This window comes from Sorex araneus, chromosome 6 (genome assembly GCF_027595985.1).
Source record: "Sorex araneus isolate mSorAra2 chromosome 6, mSorAra2.pri, whole genome shotgun sequence".
NCBI lineage: Eukaryota > Metazoa > Chordata > Mammalia > Eulipotyphla > Soricidae > Sorex > Sorex araneus.
Genome location: NC_073307.1, coordinates 120940900 through 120960102, shown reverse-complemented (window position 1 = coordinate 120960102; position 19203 = coordinate 120940900). Strand labels below are relative to the sequence as shown.

The following is a 19203-nucleotide window of genomic DNA, read 5'->3' as shown; positions in this document are numbered from 1 at the left end:
AGATAGAAAGACTGGAGACCACATCCTGGTGGTGAAAATGGACCATTTAATGTAGAGCTGCTAGCATACTTATAGAACATCTGAAGGAAGTTGAGGTAAAGGACTTAGGTGTGATTGATCATTTACATAGATAAGACATCTGAAAATTTACATAGATCACTTAAATAGATAAAACAAAAGAAATTTTCTTTGGGGGAGATTAATGTGCAAGGAGACACTCTGTCTCCCAGGGACAGCTACATTATTTTCCCTCTAGTTGTATATGTTATCAATACTTGCAGTTATTTGGATAAACACAGCAAGAGACAAAGATCCCAACACTCAGTTCTCTGGGCTCTGAGAGCAAAAAAAGGCTATCACCATAAATCCCAGACTAAGTCTCCTCAGGCAGCTCAGCTTGACCTTCCCCTGTCTCTTAACTCAAAACAGCTTGCATCAAGACCATGCATTTTTGTTTTCTAGACAGTCGCATTTCGCATTTTGATGCTTGGATTGCTTTACCACTCACCCTGGGTCCATCCCAGTTCCACAGTGGTACATCCTTTTGGGGTGTTAGGAACTACAGTAGCTGAAGCCTGAGTCAAGTAATTATGGCCAATTCCGAGGAGTAGATATATTTCAGAGTCAATCAACTCCCAAATATTAGGAGCATAGCATTATTGGTCTTTCTGTGTTTAAACAAAGAACATTGCTGTATAGTAAAATATAGTTAAATGTAAAAAAGCATTAGGGGAAATAGAAAAGCAGATACAAACACACAGAACTTCCTATACAAATCCGAGGTTTAGAATTACCAAAAATTTTGGCGTATAAGTAATCAAGATTGACTTGGTGAACTGTGACAATGAGATAAAATACAAAGGAAAGGTTATGATAAACTATAACTAAATTAGGGATGCTAACAAGAGCATGGGAAGCTTCTCTGGGAGGAGGAAAAGGGGAAATTCACTGATGAAGCCTAAAACACTTGGGGTTAATATCCAACAGGTATACACAGCTTTTATGATACAGAGCCTCTGCTTCGATACATAGATGTTGCTTCCACAGCCAACTTGGTTCTTATAAATTTGAGAGATTTGCTTCATTTCACAGTTCTGGGACTCTGAAAAGCTTCTTGTGAGAAGGTAAGACACACTTGAGCCTATTCAAGTGTGTTGGCAGCCTATCACACATGACCTGACCCAGGAATATTCACATCATCTTAAGATGAGTAGTGCTAAATCTGGTAGCCAGGATTTCTCCCACTTTTGAGGAACATCATGTATTTTCCTTGTTTTTCTTGCTTACTTCACTAATCAAGAATTTCTTTGGTTCCACCCTACTTGCAATCATCATCATCTTCCCGTTGATCGTCGAATGTCATGAGTGGTCTCAGTAACGTCTCCATTCGTCCTAGCCCTGAGATTTTAGAAGCTTCTCTCTACTGATCCTTCCCAACGATGTCGCATTGGAGGCTCTTTCAGGGTCATGGGAATGAGACCCAGCATTGTCACTGGTTTGGGCATATGAATACATCATGGGGAGCTTGTGAGGCTCTCCCATGTGAGCAGGAAACTCTCAGTAGCTTGCCAATTTCTCCCAGAGAAAGAAGTAGACTGTAAGATATCGAGGCCATGCACTTCCAGGAGCTTGCTTTAAAGTCTCTGGATGTTGGCCGTTGATGGGATCACACGGTGGCGCCGGGGGCAGTCCCTGGCTGTGAATGCCTAGCTACTGTAAAATGGGAAATCTGGGCAGAAGAGGCCCAGTCCCAATCTGAGAGGGCTTCGAGGTCTTAGCCCCGGGTCCCACACACCTGGGTTCCTCTGCCAGTACCTTCATGAGTGAGGCTTGCCCAAACTCATGGAGAGGGCTTTGAGCATGGCTATGGCTAGGCTCTGGAGGTCTTCTGCAACTGGAAGTTGTGCTCAGGGCGGGGAGGGAAGCTGGAGCCCATCCTCTTCGAGGGACCCCGGGGAAGATAGTCAGGCTCACTGGCAAGAGTCTCTCTACATTGCTCTCTTCCAGGTGCTTGCTTTTAAGTTTCTGGATGTTGGCCGTTGATGGGATTACATGGCACACCAGGGCAGTCCCTGGGTGTGACCGCCTAGCTACTGGAAAATGGGAAATCTGGGCGGAAGAAGCCCAGTCCCAATCTGAGCAGGCTTGGAGGTCTCAGCCCCAGGTCCCACATACCTGGGTTCCTCTGCCAGTATCTTCATGAGTGAGGCTCATCTGAACATGTGGAGAGGGGCCTTGAGCATGGCTGTCTGCTTACAATAAATTGTCTACTTAAAATTAATTGCATAATTTTATTGTAACTTGTAGCTTCATGAATAATATTTCATCATGTATATATGATCATGGTGAATACTATTCATAAATAATAGATACTATTTATAATATATAGTAGAATGCAATGTATATATAATAGTGGAATAAAATGTGTATATATAATGTATGTACCACAAGTTCATTATCCTCACTTCTGTTGTTCGACAACTAGATTATTTCTACATTATAGATAAAGATAAAGGGACAATTTAAAGTCCACCAACACTGTACAGTAATTTCCTTTCTATGACATATTTATGAAGCCTTGATGTTTCTAATCTTTGTGATGCATATTGCCTTCTCAGTGTGAGGTGGTAATGAGGTTATTTATATTATGTATTTATAGAGTGGAACACAAAATTAAACTGAGCTCCTCTTTATGCAAGTCATCTCCTTTACCTCTGCTTACCCACAACAAGTCCTCCTTTGACTTTGAACTTCCAAATAAAAGTGAAGAAGAGTTTATTGTCTACTATGCCTACTAGTAAAGGGTAGGTACTCTTTGAAGAAGTCTATTCAGCTCTTCTATTTTGGGTTTGGGTGGGATGTCTTTTTGGTACTGAGTTTTATGAGATTTTTTTTGATGTTGAGTTTATCAACTCCTTATGTGCATGATTCACACACTTTTAACAAAGAAGAATATTAACTCAAAAACCATTCCAAATCAATGGATATCAATTTTTATACAGCTACAGAGGTGCTAGTTGTTCATATACATTGCCATTGTGTATTGGACACTTTGAATTTCGGTGATAATACAACAAAGAATTCTATATGTTTAAACTCTGTATTATGTATTTTTCATGTGCACAAACATCAGTGTAAATCAATTACTGCATAAGGAATCAAGGGAAGAAAATGTATGATATTTACATATCATTATACAAATTTTAAATGGCCCTCCTTGCCAATTTGTCAAATTTTCCGCCTATCAAAAATGTGAGAGAGGGGCTGGAACGATAGCATAGCGGGTAGGGCGTTTGCCTTGCACATGGGCGACCCAGGTTTGAATCCCAGCATCACATATAGTCCCCTGAGCACTGCCAGGGGTAATTCCTGAGTGAAGAGCCAGGAGTAACCCCTGTGCATCGCCGGGTGTGACCCAAAAACAAAAAAAAAAATGTGAGAATGTTTCAACCCACAGTGTCACCACAGCTGACAAAGAAATGTTTTGCATTTTTATTCTTCAGGGGGAAAAAATATAATTGTGAGAAATTTAAATTTACATTCAAGTCATTGAAAGTGGCGACTTTGCACTGTTTCTAATTGTTCATATTTGGTTTATTTTGCTTATTATTGAAATTTTCTTGAGAGTATATTACTAACAACTAAATTTAATTACAAATCTAAAAAACTCTATACTTCTTCCCTTACCTTAAAATCTTATATGTGAATAAAAATCATTCTGGTTCAAACTGACAAGAAAAAAGAAATAAAAATGTTATTCAAATCAACAATCATAGCAAAATAATTTACATGCAAAGATGAACAAAACTGCTTCTGCTGGACATGGGATCAGTAGATTTTATATGAGTTGATATTCTTTTGTGGCCAATTGTAAGAAAAGTAGAAGCTACCTATTAATTGGCATAATAAGACAAAATTTAAATGAGCTGGGTAGGGTTTGAGTCTCAGATAAGAAATGTGCACTGTATATCTAATTGAAAATCTTCACAGACTCAACTGACATTGCTCTGTGTGCTGCTCAGGCACAGAACTGTCAGTGAGACAATCCACAAGAACCACTAGCAGGGACGTGTACTTCAGTGGAAAAATACAGCTGAGATAGGGGTTAGATCTAATGACACATCCCCAGAGTGGTCATGACACCAAAGACATTGTGCTCACATTTGAAAGCAGGTCTCTGAACAGCAACTCACAGAAGAACCTGGGAAATCTGGTAAGCCTCCTTCTCACCAACTTCCACTCCTTCTGAGGGGTCTTTTGTGGGGTAGAGAAGGATTCAAAACAAGGTGAATTTTTACAGACTCTTGCTGTCAACAGGAGTCAGCTTGCCATCAAAAGGAAGAATGCAAAGCAGGTAAGTTTATCACTTATTTCCAGAGCCATTGATGTCCTTTTGTCTTAAGGCACATCCATGAATCTCAAACTGGGAGCCACGTGCATGCACCAAGAGTAGACAGAAAGTCAGGAGGCAGTGAGTAGTCCAGCAGGTAGAATGTTTGTCTTGCTCACTGCCTACCTGTGCCACTGTAAACTCACAGTCTGGCAGGGAGAAAGTATTTCAAATGACTGTCCTGAGATTTTCTCACGTCTCATGTTTCTGGTGCACCAGAGTGAGAGGAAATGAGAATCCCTCTGTGAGGCACAGAGATATTTCTCCCTGGATGCATAACCATATTCCATTGAGTTGTTTGCTTTACATTTAGGTTGTCATATCTTCACCTGTATAACTTCTTTGGAATAATTTCTCACTAATATAATAAATCATTTTCAGTATAATCTGATATTAAAAAATATGGTGATAAGCAGATATTTTGAATTATTTCATGCTCATGATTTTTATTTTGGATGAAAGAACAGCAACTGTGGTTTAAATGAACTACAATATCTAAAACTGACCTGAGTTTGAGGACCCATGCTTCTCCCATTTTTGTGTATTTCTCTTTAAAACAACTTTTTTAATATGCTAAGACTCTTTAGTGTTCTGTGACATGTAACAACCAGCCAGGGAAAGAAAAGAAAGGGAGAATGCAGAGTCAGTGCCTTACTTACGCATCCCTCAAAGCAGGTGCCCAATGATGACAGGGCCCAGTTGCTTGGTACCAGCCAGAATCCGGCAACCCTGTTCCCACAACCTCAATAATATTTCTGAGAAGAATGGAAATAGTAGGTAACTGTAGTCTATCAACAAGGATTCTTCTTCAGGAACTTCCCCCTTTAGAGACATTTGATGGAAACTTCTCTCATTGTAAATGATGTGGCAGAAAACCTGGAATTCCTTCGGCATGGCTCCTTCATCAGCTTCTATGTTGACCTACCATATCCCAAGTCATTTATTATCCTTAACTTTTCTTCCTGTGTGTTAATAAGGCTATCCCAATAAGTAGTCAAGGTGAATAGTGTTACATGAGGAGAATTTAATAATGAGCATTTTATAAACCAAAACAAGCATGAAGAAGGTTTATGTGTCTAAGATTTTTTCTTGAGACACGAAAGACAAGCACTTATTATGGCTGACATTTGTGTTCCGTGCCATGAGTGAATAGGACATGTGCCCTGATGGATGGAAATATGTCTGTAATTTACTTCTTCTCATTCAGGCCACCAAGAGTGAAAACCCAAGAGAGATTTGATGGCTTCTTTATCATTTCTAGTAAAATAAGTCCTCCTCATTGGTGGTTGAAAATGTGCACTGTTGGAGGGATGGGTGTTTGATCACTGTATGACTTAGACTTAAACATGAAAGCTTTGTAGCTGTACCTCATGGTGATTCAATAAAAAACAGAAAAGAAAGAAGTCCTCCTTTCATCCTGGGAGTTGCTCAGGGGAGGATATCCTCTTACTATTGAGTCTTCTGCTTGGTAACAATGGTAGTCTTTTCCTAGTATCAAGGGTCTTGTGACTTTGAACATTGCTCTTGGGAGGCTACAAAAAATTCAAATAATACTTACTGTGTGGATGGATCATATTGTAAGTGAAGTTAGGAGAAATATATGTATAGAGTAATCTGTCTCATATAAAGAAATTATGTCAGAGAATAACAAATGTCCCAGACTATCAGAAGATGAGAAATGGACTTCAGTAGAAAGTGTATGATGCTGAGGAGATAAGGAAGTAAAAAATGGAGGAGTTCAGACAATGGAAAACTGATGGAGAGAAATGAGTCCATAGTACATGTGAGGTGCTTGAAAGTTTTATACATCAAACCTGACAGTAACATTATTATCAAAAAAGAAAATTTTTTAATTTATTTTAAATTGTAGCACAGCAGGTAGGGCATTTGCTTGCAGGAGGCCGACCTGGGCTTGATTCCTCCGTCCCTGTCAGAGATCCTGGCAAGCTACTGAGAGTATCCTGCCTGCATGGCAGAGCCTGCCAAGCTACCCTGCTCTATTCAATATGCCAAAAACATTAACCACAAGTTTCAAAATGGAGACGATACTGGTGCTTTCTCAAGCAAATCAATGAAGAATTAGACGAATTTTAAATTGTAAAAACTTTCTCAGTATTTTTAACAAAATATCTTTAACATTTGAAATTGTATAATCCAAGCTGTAGATAAAATTCTAAATTAATAGATTCCCTCAATCTGTAGGAGAGTAACTGGCATCTTTCACTCCCTTCTATTTAAGTAGGAGCCATTTCATTCTACAAGTGGATCTGGACAATTGAGAAAGGAAAAGCAACGGACTCAGACTTGGCTATTCAAAACAGCACTACACCAATTACATGCATGCAATCAGGTACCAACCAATCACACCCTTTGTGCTTCTATTTTCTTTTCTCTGTACAGAAATGGTAGTATTTACTTAACATTTTCATTCATTTCACATTCCTTTTGAATGTGCAATGGGACATGGCCTAGGAAATTAATGGGAAAATCAGGACCTTAGAACAGTTCATGTTTGTGAAAAATTGGGATTCAGTAGAGACATCCCAGGCTTTAATCAGAAAGATCAGGCAGAGTCCAAATATAGGATGTCAAAGCTGTGTGGACTGCTTTAAATGTCTAAGTTGCTTCTCTCTGCTCTCAGGTACCATTAGTACCATGAGAGTCCATGATAATACTGAAAATTCTTTCTCATTTGTGTTTCCAGGAACACCAGCAGAGAGTATCTGAGCATGGATGTAACTGTCACACCTTGGGTGACTGAAAATACACTGCAGTATGAGAATTACAGGGAGGACTTTGAGAGAACACGGAATATAACTTGGCTGATCTCAGGCATTGTGGAATTCATCATTTCCCTGGTGGGGCTGACAGGAAATGCTGTGGTGCTCTGGCTCCTCCTGGCTTTCCACATGCAGAGGAATGCTTTCTCCGTCTACATCCTCAACTTGGCCGGAGCTGATTTTGTCTGTCTATCCACCCACATGGTATCCTCCACACTACGTCTTATGAAATATACCGGACTATACTCCAACATGGTGTCCAATGTTAATTTTATAATGTTTCTCTTTTCATATATTGCAGGCCTGAGCATTCTCAGTGCCATTAGTACTGAGCGTTGTCTGTCTGTCCTAAAGCCCATCTGGTATCGTTGCCACCGTCCAAAACACATGTCATCTGTCGTGTGTGCCTTGATCTGGGCCCTGGCCCTGCTCCTGATCATCCTAAATGTTGGGTTCTGTGCCTTATGGTTTGGATATCATAATGGATATTTTTGTGGTTTAACTGCTTACAGCATTATCACATGGCCGTTTCTCTCCTTTGGGCTTCTGTTTGGGACCAGCCTAGTGCTGCTGATTAGATTGTTGTGTGGCTCCTGGAAGATAAAGCTGACCAGGCTGTACATGACCATCGGGCTCACAGTGCTGGTCTTCCTCCTCTGTGGCCTGCCCTGGGTAATCGGTTATGTTCTCTTATACTGGATGCCAACTATTTCTTACATGAACTACATTATAGTTCATGAAGTGATAGATTTATTAACCTGTGTCAATAGCTGTGCCAATCCCATTATCTACTTCTTTGTTGGCTCTTATAGGCAGCAGAGAAGACAGCAAAGAAGGAGCCTCAAAGTAGTTCTGCAGAGAGCTTTGCAAGATGTTCCTGAGGAGGGTGGAAGCCAAGGCAGCCCTCCTCTTGAGACCCTGGAGATGTCAGGAAATACTCATGTGACCTAACTCAATTAAAATTTAGATATATTTTTCGGAATTTTTTTATTGAATTTCAGTTACTATATTATCACCCTTTAAAGCTGAATATTATAACTGATCCACCATTTATCTTCATGCTCTCTAATATAGGAAAAAAGTCTATTTTTTTATTTCTGTAGTGTTCACACTGAATAAATTTGCCGTTACCATTAATCTTTGAGTGTTTTCATGATATGTTTGTATTTCTCACATAGAAAAATCAGAAAGTAACTCTGAGTAATATGAAAGAAGTTACACATGAAACTCTAGGAATAATTTTCAATTCATTTTCTAGATGGGTGGTTCTATATTTGCCTTATACATCTCTGTGCACTGTCAATAATCTGGATTTACTATTTCTCTGTAAGTTTTTTCTTTTCAATCAAATACTAATTATTGAAAATTAGTGTTTAATGCAACAGAATAAAAAATACAAAATGGAGCTCATAAAACTCAGACATTACTGTAAATCATAGGAAACATGGGCAAAAACTACTTGAAACTAAGTGACAAGGGAGAAAGTATATGCAATCAACAACATCAGATAAAGGTTTCCTATGATATATATAAAGCATATAGATTACAACAGAATATAATGAAAAGCCCTACCTAAATATCTGAATATAAAATAAATAGGCACTCCTCTGAAGGAGATGGACAGAGGACAAATAGAATTAATAAAACCTTCACTTCACTTTTCTTCCATTGCTCATCGACTTGCTCAAGCAAACACCAGTAACATCTCCATTAATCCCTGTCACATGCTAGTGTAGCTCAATGGCTTTTGCTCTCTCCAGGAACACGAAGAGCCTCAAACCTGAATATTCAGAGTCTTGATGAAAAAGTCTGAACATCTCATAGGTGGGTGGCCAGGAGTTTTGTTGACGTCCAGTGGAATCCAGTCAGTAAAGGCTATTTTCCAGTGGTCATCTCTAAAATACATTATGAGCCCGGCCCATCTGATATTTTTTAAGCCTTGGCAAATGAGGCAGCGTCCCTGATTCTTGATGGTTGACAGTGGTCGGAACTCTGGATGCCTTCTCTCACTTGAGTGAAATGTGATACTCCAAGCATAGCTCTTTAATTCCATTTTGGGATATACAGATAGCATTCTCATCCTGCTTTCATAAGGCCCAGGTCTGTGAGGCGTCTGTTAGTGCAGGAAAACAGTGGACTTGTAAAGATGTGCCCAGAGCCAGATGTTCTTGGTTTTCTTAACCACATCTTCAACTCTCTTGAAGGCGTTCCATGCTGCTCTCTTCCTCCTGCACAGTTCTGGCGCCAAGTCATTTGTCATGTTGAATTCTCCATCGAGGTACACATAACTTCTGCATTCTGAGATGTTTATTCCGTTGAGAGAAAATGGAACATCAGGAACTAGTTCGTTTCTCATGAACAACAACAAAAAAGCTTATCATCACTTATAATCAGGGAAATACAACTGAGACAACAATGATCTGTCATTTGAGACCAGTCATATTAGCACACATCAAAACAAAAAACAAAATAAAACTACACTAAAAAGTGTCCCTGTTGGTGTCTGGTGTCTGTCACTGTCACCATCACTGTCATCCCATTGCTCATCAATTTGCTCGAGGTGGCACCAGTAACCTCTCCATCGTGAGACTTGTTGTTATTGTTTTTGGCATATCGAATACGCCATAGGTAGCTTGCCAGGCTCAGCTTTGCAGGCAAGATACTCTCAATATCTTGCCGGGCTTTCCAAGAGTGGTGGAGGAATCGAACCGGGGTCAGCTGCTTGCAGCCAAAAACCTTACCCGCTGCACTATCTCTCCAGCCTGTCTACTCTCTAATACAACTAATCCAATCCTTAAATAAAACAGTTTGGAGAGTTCTCAGAGAAGTAAATATAAGTTACCTTTGGGTTAGAGTTATAATATCGTGAGTATGAAATCAACCTAGTTGTCCAATAACAGATGAATGAATAATGAAAATATGATATATTAATATATTATAAATGCAACTTATACATTGCAGCTTCAAGAATTAAGGAAATTATGCATTTTTCCACCACTTGCATAGAACTGGAGAATATCATGCAAATGAAGTAAGTCACAAAGGGGACAAATATGAGATTATATCACTTATCTGTGGTTCATAGAATAATAAGAGGAGGAAATGCCTGGTCTCACATCAGGAATACACAGACTACCCTTGACTTCTGAATGTAGAAATGACAAGGATAGGAAAGGGAAAAGTGAAGGTGATAAGTCTAGAGGGAGGGGAGGAAACAAGAGTAAGGTTCAGGGGCTTTGATCATATTCTTAGTATAGAATGGGATATATAGTATGGTTGGTTCCATAATATAAGTATAAATTCAAAACTTCGATAATCAAATTTAGAAGTGTGCCTGTCAAAGGCAGACTGGAGGTTGGGAAGACACCTAGAGACATCAACAAAGGAAAGTCAGCACTGATGGTGGATTGCATTGAAACATTACATGCCTCAAACTCTAATAGAAATAACTATGTATATCACAGTACCACAATATCTAATGAAATATAATTTAAAAACAAAGTAAGAAAAGTTAGTTGCTCACATTGCATCTAAATATATTTCTGGTCTCTGTGTGGGTTTTTGTCCAATACCATTGTTTTAAGGCTGGAGCAATATCACAATGTTAGGGCGTTTGCCTTGCATGCAGCCAACTCGGGTTCAATTCCTCCACCTGTCCCAGAGAGCCCGGCAAGCTAGCTGTGGAGTATTCGATATGCCAAAAACAAGAACAACAAGTCTCACAGTGGAGTTGTTACTGGTGCCCGCTTGAGCAAATCAATGAGCAATGGGATGACAGTGACAGTGAACATTGTTCCAATCACAACTTTTATAGTATCTCTTGAAGTCAAAGATACATCTTCATTCTTCTTGCTCTTAGAACTACATGAGCCACACAGTAACTTGAGCTTCCCAGGTAAAAAAGGAACAACACCCCCTAATTACCTCTGGCATCAAATAATCTCATTTGGGATCATGATCCAGAATCTCACAAATAAATCTTGGAAGAGAGCAACAAGCTGCAGAAGGAAGCCTCAATGACCCACACCAGGCTGAATTCATCCAGGACACCTCAGAAAAGGGCTGTGAGTCCACCATCTGCCCCAAGAGATCCCCAACAGCCATAAACCTCTAGAACCCAATTGCAGCAATGTTCACAGCCAATCTACACAGGCTCAGGACAAGCTCCTCACACATAAGAATGAATCTGCTGAGAAACCCAGGTATGAGGGTTTTGTGACTGAAATCCTCAGACTCTCATGGAGTTGATGATGGGCAAAATTTCCCCATCTCCTGATTCTTCCCAGAGCCTGTCAGTCATGCCCAGGAACTGCTTCTTGTGCCATATAAGGTCATTAATGGCCATGACCCAGAGACTCAAATAAATATCAGAAGAAAACAACAAGTTTCAGAGATGCTGCTGGATGCCAAAATAGTCATCCAATTAAAAACTTTATTCCAGCTACATCAATCTACTTAAAATTTTAGAATTTCTGGAGCAACATCTAATATTCTAAGCCACTGATATGCCAAGAGTAGCAGACCACATTTGATGGTTTGTAAAGTTGAAGGCAACCAATCTTGATCAAGCATCGATATATATGCATATATACATATATTATATATATATCATACATATTATATACAATGTATATATACATACATATATACATATATGTTGCACAGAGTTTCAACCTCTAAAACCTTGTTAGTAATTTATTGTACAATTGTTAGTTTAATGACTCCAAATTGAGATATAACAATTTTCACACTCTTTTGTATAAGGAAACATTTTTGGATCATGTTCTGAGGAGTATTCATAGCAAGCATTACAAAATACATTATTTCAGATCTGCCTTTGGGGCAGGCTGAATGTTGGTCAGAAAATTCAAAATAATGGTGTTGGGAAGTACAAATAGTGGTGGGACTGTTGTTGGGATATCGAATGAAAAAATTTTTGTGAACAACGTTATGAAAATACAATTTAAAAAACTAAAAAATATATGAATAAAAAATAAACAAACAACTATTTTCTGTTTTTTCGAAAATTGTTATTATAAAAGAGTCTATTCAACTCTTCACATTTGGGATTGGACTCAATGTGCTTTTTATATTGAGTTTTATAAAATTTGTACACCTTTTGTTTATCAACTTCTTATTTGTATGGTTGACACACTTTTAAATAAATAGAGAATTTACTTAGTAACCATTCCAAATCAATGCATTATAATTTTTCACACAGCTGGACTGGAGCTTACTGTTATTATGGATTGCAATTTATTCAGTGTGTTGGACACATTTACCTTTGGTGATAATACTACAAATATTTCTATGTGGGTGAACTTTGTATTATTTATTTGGTACGGGCACATGCATCTCTGTAAATAAACTACTATATCAAAAGAAGGGTGGAAAATGTATGACATTGATATATCATTATAAATATTTTAAATGGCCCTGCTTGCTGATTCTGTGAAATTTCACTTTCATCAAAAACGTCTGAGAACACCTTCTCTCATGGTGTTACCATAGCTGATGAAGATATGTTCTGCACTTTTAATCTCAGTGAATATATATACGTGAGTGATTTTAATTTATATTTAAATCATTAAAAATTGAGATTTGTACACCATTTCTGGTGCCCACACTTGGTTTGTTTTGCATATTATTCAACTTTCCTTGAGAATATTCGTACAATATTTAAAATTCAATGTAATTACAAATCTGAAAAATTCAAAATCTCCTGCCGTACTTTAGTTCTTATACATGAATTAAAATGATTCCCTGGTTCTAGTGGCAAACAAAAACAAGAATATGTTATTTAAGTAAGGAAAGATAGCAAAAGAATTTAGAAGCAAACTGAACCAAACTGCAAATTATGTAATAGAGACCAGTATATTACATATGATGACAAACGGCAATGTTGAATTCAAAGGAATATTGTAAAGAAAATACATGACTTCTTGTCATGATAACACAAAATTTAACAACTCAGAGACAGACTGAATCTCAGATAAATAATGTACACTTCATTGCTAATTGTAAGCCTTCACAGCCATCTCCCATTACTTTGTTGCTGCCCTGGCACATGAGTGTCAGGGAGTGAATACACAAGAACCACTAGCAGGATTCTTATACCACGTGGGGATGGAGATGCAGAGACTGAGATGGAGGTTTCTTCAGACCTAACTTTAAGCCATCCCCAGAGTGCTCATGACACCAAAGACATGTGGTCTCCTATGACAGCAGGTCTCTGAACAGGAAGTCACAGGAAATTGTGGGAAACTTCAGAAGCCAACCTTCCCCACCAACTTCCACTCCTCCCAAGTGTTCTTCTGCAGGGGACAGAGAAGGGTTCAAAACAAAGGAGAATATCTATAGACTCTTTCAGTCAACAGAAGGAAGCTTACAACCTAAAAGAAGAACGCAAAGTAAGTTTATCAAGTTTACTTCCAAAGCCACTGCTGTGTTTTTGTCCTAAGGCATATACATGAACCTCAAACTGGGAGTCACATGTGTGCAACAAGACAGATGTTCAGGGGCAAGGGAGAAAGCACAGTGTGTAGGGATTTTGCCAGGCTCTCTGACTACTCTGTGTCCCTGCTAACTCATAGCCTGGCAGGGAGAAAGTACTTCAAATGGCTGTCCTCACATTTTTTTCATGTATCATTTTCCTGACTGCACCAGAAATGGGTGCATTCTGGTGGGATACACCAGAATTGTGCAATGGGAATTGTGCAATGGGAATTGTGCAATTGGGAAATGGAATTCATTTATCCCAGAGATATTTCCTACTAGATGCATAATCAATGGAGAATATGCAAATGATATATAGTGACAAAGGCAGAGAAGTCTTTAGCATGCTCACAGAAGCTAGTTTCTGGGACTTTCTCTGGGTGATAAATCTCTTATTCACTACATTCCATCAAATTGTTTGCTTTCCTCTTCTGATTATCATATCTCCATCAGTATATCTTCTTTGGAATGATGTCTGAATTTCATGATAACTCATTGCCAGCATAACCTGAAATTTATTCTAAGATATGGTGATAGGCAGATATTTAGAATTACTTTGTGTTCGTTATTTTGATTTTAGAACATAGAATAACAAATGTGTTTTAAATGAACTAAAATAATGAAAACTGACTTGAAACATGACATGCCACTTGCCTTCCATCATGAACTTCCCTGTAAAAATATCAAAAGAATTGCATTAACACTACTTTAATTGCATTAATACTACTTGGTCCTCTCTGGCATGTAGCAGTTAGCCCATTGGAAGTAAAGATAGACAGAGGTCATGTCTCAGTGCCTTATCTGCCCTCCTCAGAGCAGGCGTCAAATCATGAGAGGGCCCAATTACCTGATATAATCCAGAATCAGGAAACCCTGTTCCCAAACCTCAGAAAAATATAGTTCTGAGGAGATTGCAAATAGTGAGAAACTGCAGCCTCTACAACCCTGATACTTCCTCAGAAATAACCCCTTTCAGAGATATTTGATGGGAGCTCCTCTCCTGATATGTGGCAGAAAACAGTAAACATTATATAGGCATAGAGCCAGGATCAGGGCCGAAGCTTGCAAACCTGAATCTCAGGAAAGTCATTTATTCTCATTAACATTTATCTTCTTCATGCTTATGAAGCCATTACATGAATAGAAATAAGTGATACATGTGGATATTATTTTGCTTATTATTGAAAATTTCTTGAGAGTATATTACTAACAGCTAAGTTTAATTACAAATCTAAAAAACTCTATGCCTTACCTTAAAATCTTATATGTGAATAAAAATCGTTCTGGTTCAAACTGATAAGAAAAAAGAAATATAAATGTTATTCAAATTAACAATCATAGCAAAAGAATTTACATGCAAAGATGAACCAAACTGCTTCTGCTGGACATGAGATCAGTAGACTTTATATAAGTTTATAGACTTCTGTGGCCAATTGTAAGGAAAGTAGAAGGTACCTATTTATTGCCATAATAACACAAAATTTAAATGAGCCAGGTAGAGTTTGAGTCTAAAAGAAATAATGTGCAATTTATATCTAATTGAAAATCTTCACAGACTCAACTGACATTGCTCTGTGTGCTGTTCAGGCACAGAGCTATCAGTGAGACAATCCACAAGAACCGCAAGAGGGACATTTACTTTGTGGAGAAATACAGGCTGAGACAGGGGTTAGATCTAATGACATATCCCCAGAGTGGTCATGACACCAAAGACATTGTGCTCACATTTGACAGCAGGTCTCTAAACAGCAACTCACAGAAGAACCTGAGAAATCTTGTAAGTGTCCTTCTCACCAACTTCCACTCCTCTGAGGGTTCTTTTGTGGGGCAGAGAAGGGTTCAAAACAGAGGTGAATCTCTACAGACTCTTCCCGTCAACCGGACTCAGCTTGCCATCAAAAGGAAGAATGCAAAGCAGGTAATTTTTTGACTTATTTACTTTTAGGTTGTCATATCTTCACCTGTATAACTTCTTTGGAATGATTTCTCACTATTATAATAAATCACTTTCAAAATATGGTGATAAGCAGATATTTTGAATTATTTCATGCTCATGATTTTTATTTTGAAAGAAAGAATAGCAACTGTGGTTTAAATGAACTACAATATCTAAAACTGACCTGAGTTTGAAGACCCATGCCTCTCCCATTTTTGTGATTTTCCTTTAAAAATAGTTTTAATGTGTTGACACTATATAGTGTTCTGTGACATGTAGCAACCAGCAAGGGAAAGAAAAGAAAGGCAGAATGCAAAGAGTCAATGCCTTACTTTTGCACCCCTCAAAGCAGGTGCCCAATGATGACAGGGCCCAGTTGCTTGGTACCAGACAGAATCTGGCAACCCTGTTCCCATAACCTCAATAATATTTCTGAGAATAATAAAAATAGTGGATAACTGAAATCTACCAATACCAATTCTTCTTCAGGATCTTCCCCTTTTAGAGATACTTAATGGAAACTCCTCTCATTATAAATAATGTGGCAGAAAAACTGGAATTCCTTCGGTATGGCTCCTGCATCAGCTTCTATGTTGACCTACCTGGATCCCAAGTCATTTATTATCCTTAACTTTTCTTCCGTCTGTTAATAAGTCTATACCAATAAGTAGTGAAGTGAACTGTTGACTTAAATAAGGAGGTAAATTACATAAGGAGTAAATTACATAATTACATGTGAATTACATAAGAAGAATTACAGAAGGAGAATTTAATAATGAGCATTAATATAAAGCAAAACAAACATGAGGAAGGTGTGTGTCTAAGATTTTTTTCTTGAAACACAAAAGACAAGCACTTATTACAGCTGACATTTGTGTTTAGTGACATGAGTGAATAGGACATGTGCCCTGATGGAAATATGTCTGTACTTTACTTCTTCTCATTCAGGCCACCAAGAGTGCAAAATCCAAGAGAGATTTGATGGCTTCTTTATTATTTCTAGTAAAATAAGTCCTCCTCATTGGTGGTTGAAAATGTGCACTGGTGGGGGGATGGGTGTTTGATCACTGTATGACTGAAACTTAAACATGAAAGCTTTGTAGCTGTACCTCATGGTGATTCAATAAAAATGAAAAAAATAAGTCCTCCTTTCACTGTGGGAGTTGCTCAGGGGAGGATATCCTCTTACTATTGAGTCTTCTGCTTGGTGGAACATGGTTGTCTTTTCCTAGTAGCAAGGGTCTTGTGCCTTCAAATGTTTCTCTTGGGAGGCAACAAAAAACATCAATTAATTGCTTGCTATATGGATGGATCTTACTGTAAGTGAAGTTAGGAGAAAGACATGTATAATTTGTCTCATATAAATAAATAGTGTCAGGGTATAACAAATGTCCCAGACTAACAGAACTGGACTTCAGTAGAAAGTGTATGATGCTGAGGAGATAAGGGAGTTAAAAATGAAGGAGTTGGGACACTGGAAAAATGATCGAGAAAAGTGAGAACACAGTGCATGTGGGGTACTAGAAAGTTTTATACATCAAACCTGACAGTAACATTATTATCAAAGACGAATTTTTTATAATTTATTTTAAACTGTAGCACATCAGGTAGGGCATTTGCCTTCCATGAGGCCAACCTGGGTTCAATTCATCTGTCCCTGTAGGAGAGTCCGGCAAGCTACCAAGTGGATTCTACCTGCACGGCAGAGCCTGGCAAGCTACCCTGGTCTACTCAATATGCCAAAAACATTAACAACAAGTCTCACAATGGATACATTACTGGTGCCTGCTCGAGCAAATTGATGAGCAATCAGATGAATTTTAAATTGTAAACACTTTCTCAGTATTTTTAACAAAATATCTTTAACATTTGAAATTGTATAATCCAAGCTGTGCATAAAATCCTAAATTTATAGATTCCCCCAATCTTTAGAAGAGTTACTGGCATCTTTAACTCCCTTCTCTTTAAGTAGGATGCATTTCATTCTACAAGTGGATCTGAACAGTTAGAAAAGGAAAAGCAACTGACTCAGACCTGGATATTCAGAATATCACTACACCAATTGTATGCATGCAATCAGGTACTGACCACTCACACTCTTTGTGCTTCCTTTTTCTTTCTCCATAAGGAAATGATAGTATTTACTTAACATTTTCTTTCATTTCACATTCCTTTTGAATGTGCAATGGGACATGGCCTAGGAAACTAGTGGAAAAATCAGGACCTTAGAACAGTTCATATTTGTGAAAAGCTGTGATTCAGTAGAGACATCCCAGGCTTCAATCAAAAAGATCAGGCAGAGTCCAAATATAGGATGTCAAAGTTTTGTGGACTGCTTCAAATATCTAAGTTACTTCTCTCTACTCTCAAGTACCCATAGGACCATGAGAACCCATGACCATACTGAAAATTCTTTCTCATTTGTGTTTCCAGGAACACCAGCAAAGAATATCTGAGTATGGATGTAACTGCCACACCTTGGGTGACTGAAAGCACACTGCAGAATACAAGTGACTTGGTGGTTTTGGAAGACCATTTCACATGGAGTAGCTGATATTTAGCCTTGTGAAAATTATCATTTCCCTTGTGGGACTGGCAGGAAATGCTGTGGTTCTCTGGCTCCTGGCTTTCCGCATGCAGAGGAATGCTTTCTCCGTCTACATCCTCAACTTGGCAGGAGCTGATTTTGTCTTTCTATCCATCCACATGATATTCTCCATATTAGCTGTTGTGGGATATAGCAGACTAGACTCCCACAATGTGTTCCAAGTTTGTATTATAATGTTTGTCTTTCCGTATCATGTGGGCCTGAGCATTCTCACTGCCATTAGTACTGAGCATTGTCTGTCTGTCCTAAAGCCCATCTGGTATCGTTGCCACCGTCTAAAACACATGTCATCTGTCATGTGTGTCTTGCTCCGGGCCCTGGCTCTGCTCCTGATCATCCTGGATTTGGTGTTCTGTGGCTTATGGTTTGGATATACTAATGAATATTTTTGTATGTTAACTGGTTTCAGCATTGTCACATGGCCTATTTTCTCCTTTGGGCTTCTGTTTGGGTCCAGCCTGGTGCTGCTGATTAGATTGTTGTGTGGCTCCCGGAAGATGAAGCTGACCAGGCTGTACATGACCATTGCGCTGACACTGCTGGTCTTCCTCCTCTATGCCCTGCCCTGGGGAAAGGTCAGGTTCTCTTATACTGGATGCCAACTTTTTCTGACAGGAACAACATTATAGCATATAAAGTGCTACGTTTATTAACCTGTGTCAACAGCTCTGCCAATCCCATCATTTACTTCTTTGTTGGCTCTTTTAGACAGCAGAGAAGACAGCAAAGAAGGAGCTTCAAAGTAGTTTTGCAGAGAGTTTTGCAGGATGTTCCTGAGGAGGATGGAAGCCAAGGCAGCCCTCCTCAGGAGACCCTGGAGATGTCAGGAAATACTCATGTGGTCTAACTCAATCAAAATGTAGATATAGTTTTCAGAAATTTTTTATTGCATTTCAGATACTCTATTCTCACCCTTAAAAGCTGAATATTATAACTGATCCACCATTTATCTTCATGCTCTCTCTATATAGGTAAAAAGGCTACTTTTGTATGT

At 38.6% G+C, this 19203-nt stretch overlaps 2 protein-coding genes across 2 annotated transcripts; both read left to right on the top strand.

Moving 5' to 3' along the window:
- The first annotated feature begins 7119 nt into the window (after positions 1-7119).
- LOC129405946 (mas-related G-protein coupled receptor member X1-like) lies at positions 7120-8121 on the top strand. Its single transcript, XM_055143666.1, has one exon. The coding sequence runs from the start codon at positions 7120-7122 to the stop codon at positions 8119-8121; it is 1002 nt and encodes a 333-aa protein (XP_054999641.1).
- Positions 8122-8614: 493 nt separating this feature from the next.
- Positions 8615-19056, top strand: LOC129405945 (mas-related G-protein coupled receptor member X1-like). Its single transcript, XM_055143665.1, has 5 exons — positions 8615-8654; positions 10132-10201; positions 15253-15583; positions 18152-18806; positions 18848-19056. The coding sequence occupies exons 1-5, from the start codon at positions 8615-8617 to the stop codon at positions 19054-19056; spliced, it is 1305 nt and encodes a 434-aa protein (XP_054999640.1).
- The last annotated feature ends 147 nt before the right edge of the window (positions 19057-19203 follow it).

Bases quoted from the DNA above. Each gene is read 5' to 3' on its own strand.
- LOC129405946 (XM_055143666.1), top strand. From the start codon at position 7,120: ATGGATGTAACTGTCACACCTTGGGTGACTGAAAATACACTGCAGTAT.
- LOC129405945 (XM_055143665.1), top strand. From the start codon at position 8,615: ATGGGCAAAAACTACTTGAAACTAAGTGACAAGGGAGAAA. The intron at 15,584-18,151 runs GTAATTTTTTGA...CACATGGAGTAG, and splicing joins AAAGGAAGAATGCAAAGCAG to CTGATATTTAGCCTTGTGAA. The intron at 18,807-18,847 runs GCCAACTTTTTC...TAGCATATAAAG, and splicing joins CAGGTTCTCTTATACTGGAT to TGCTACGTTTATTAACCTGT.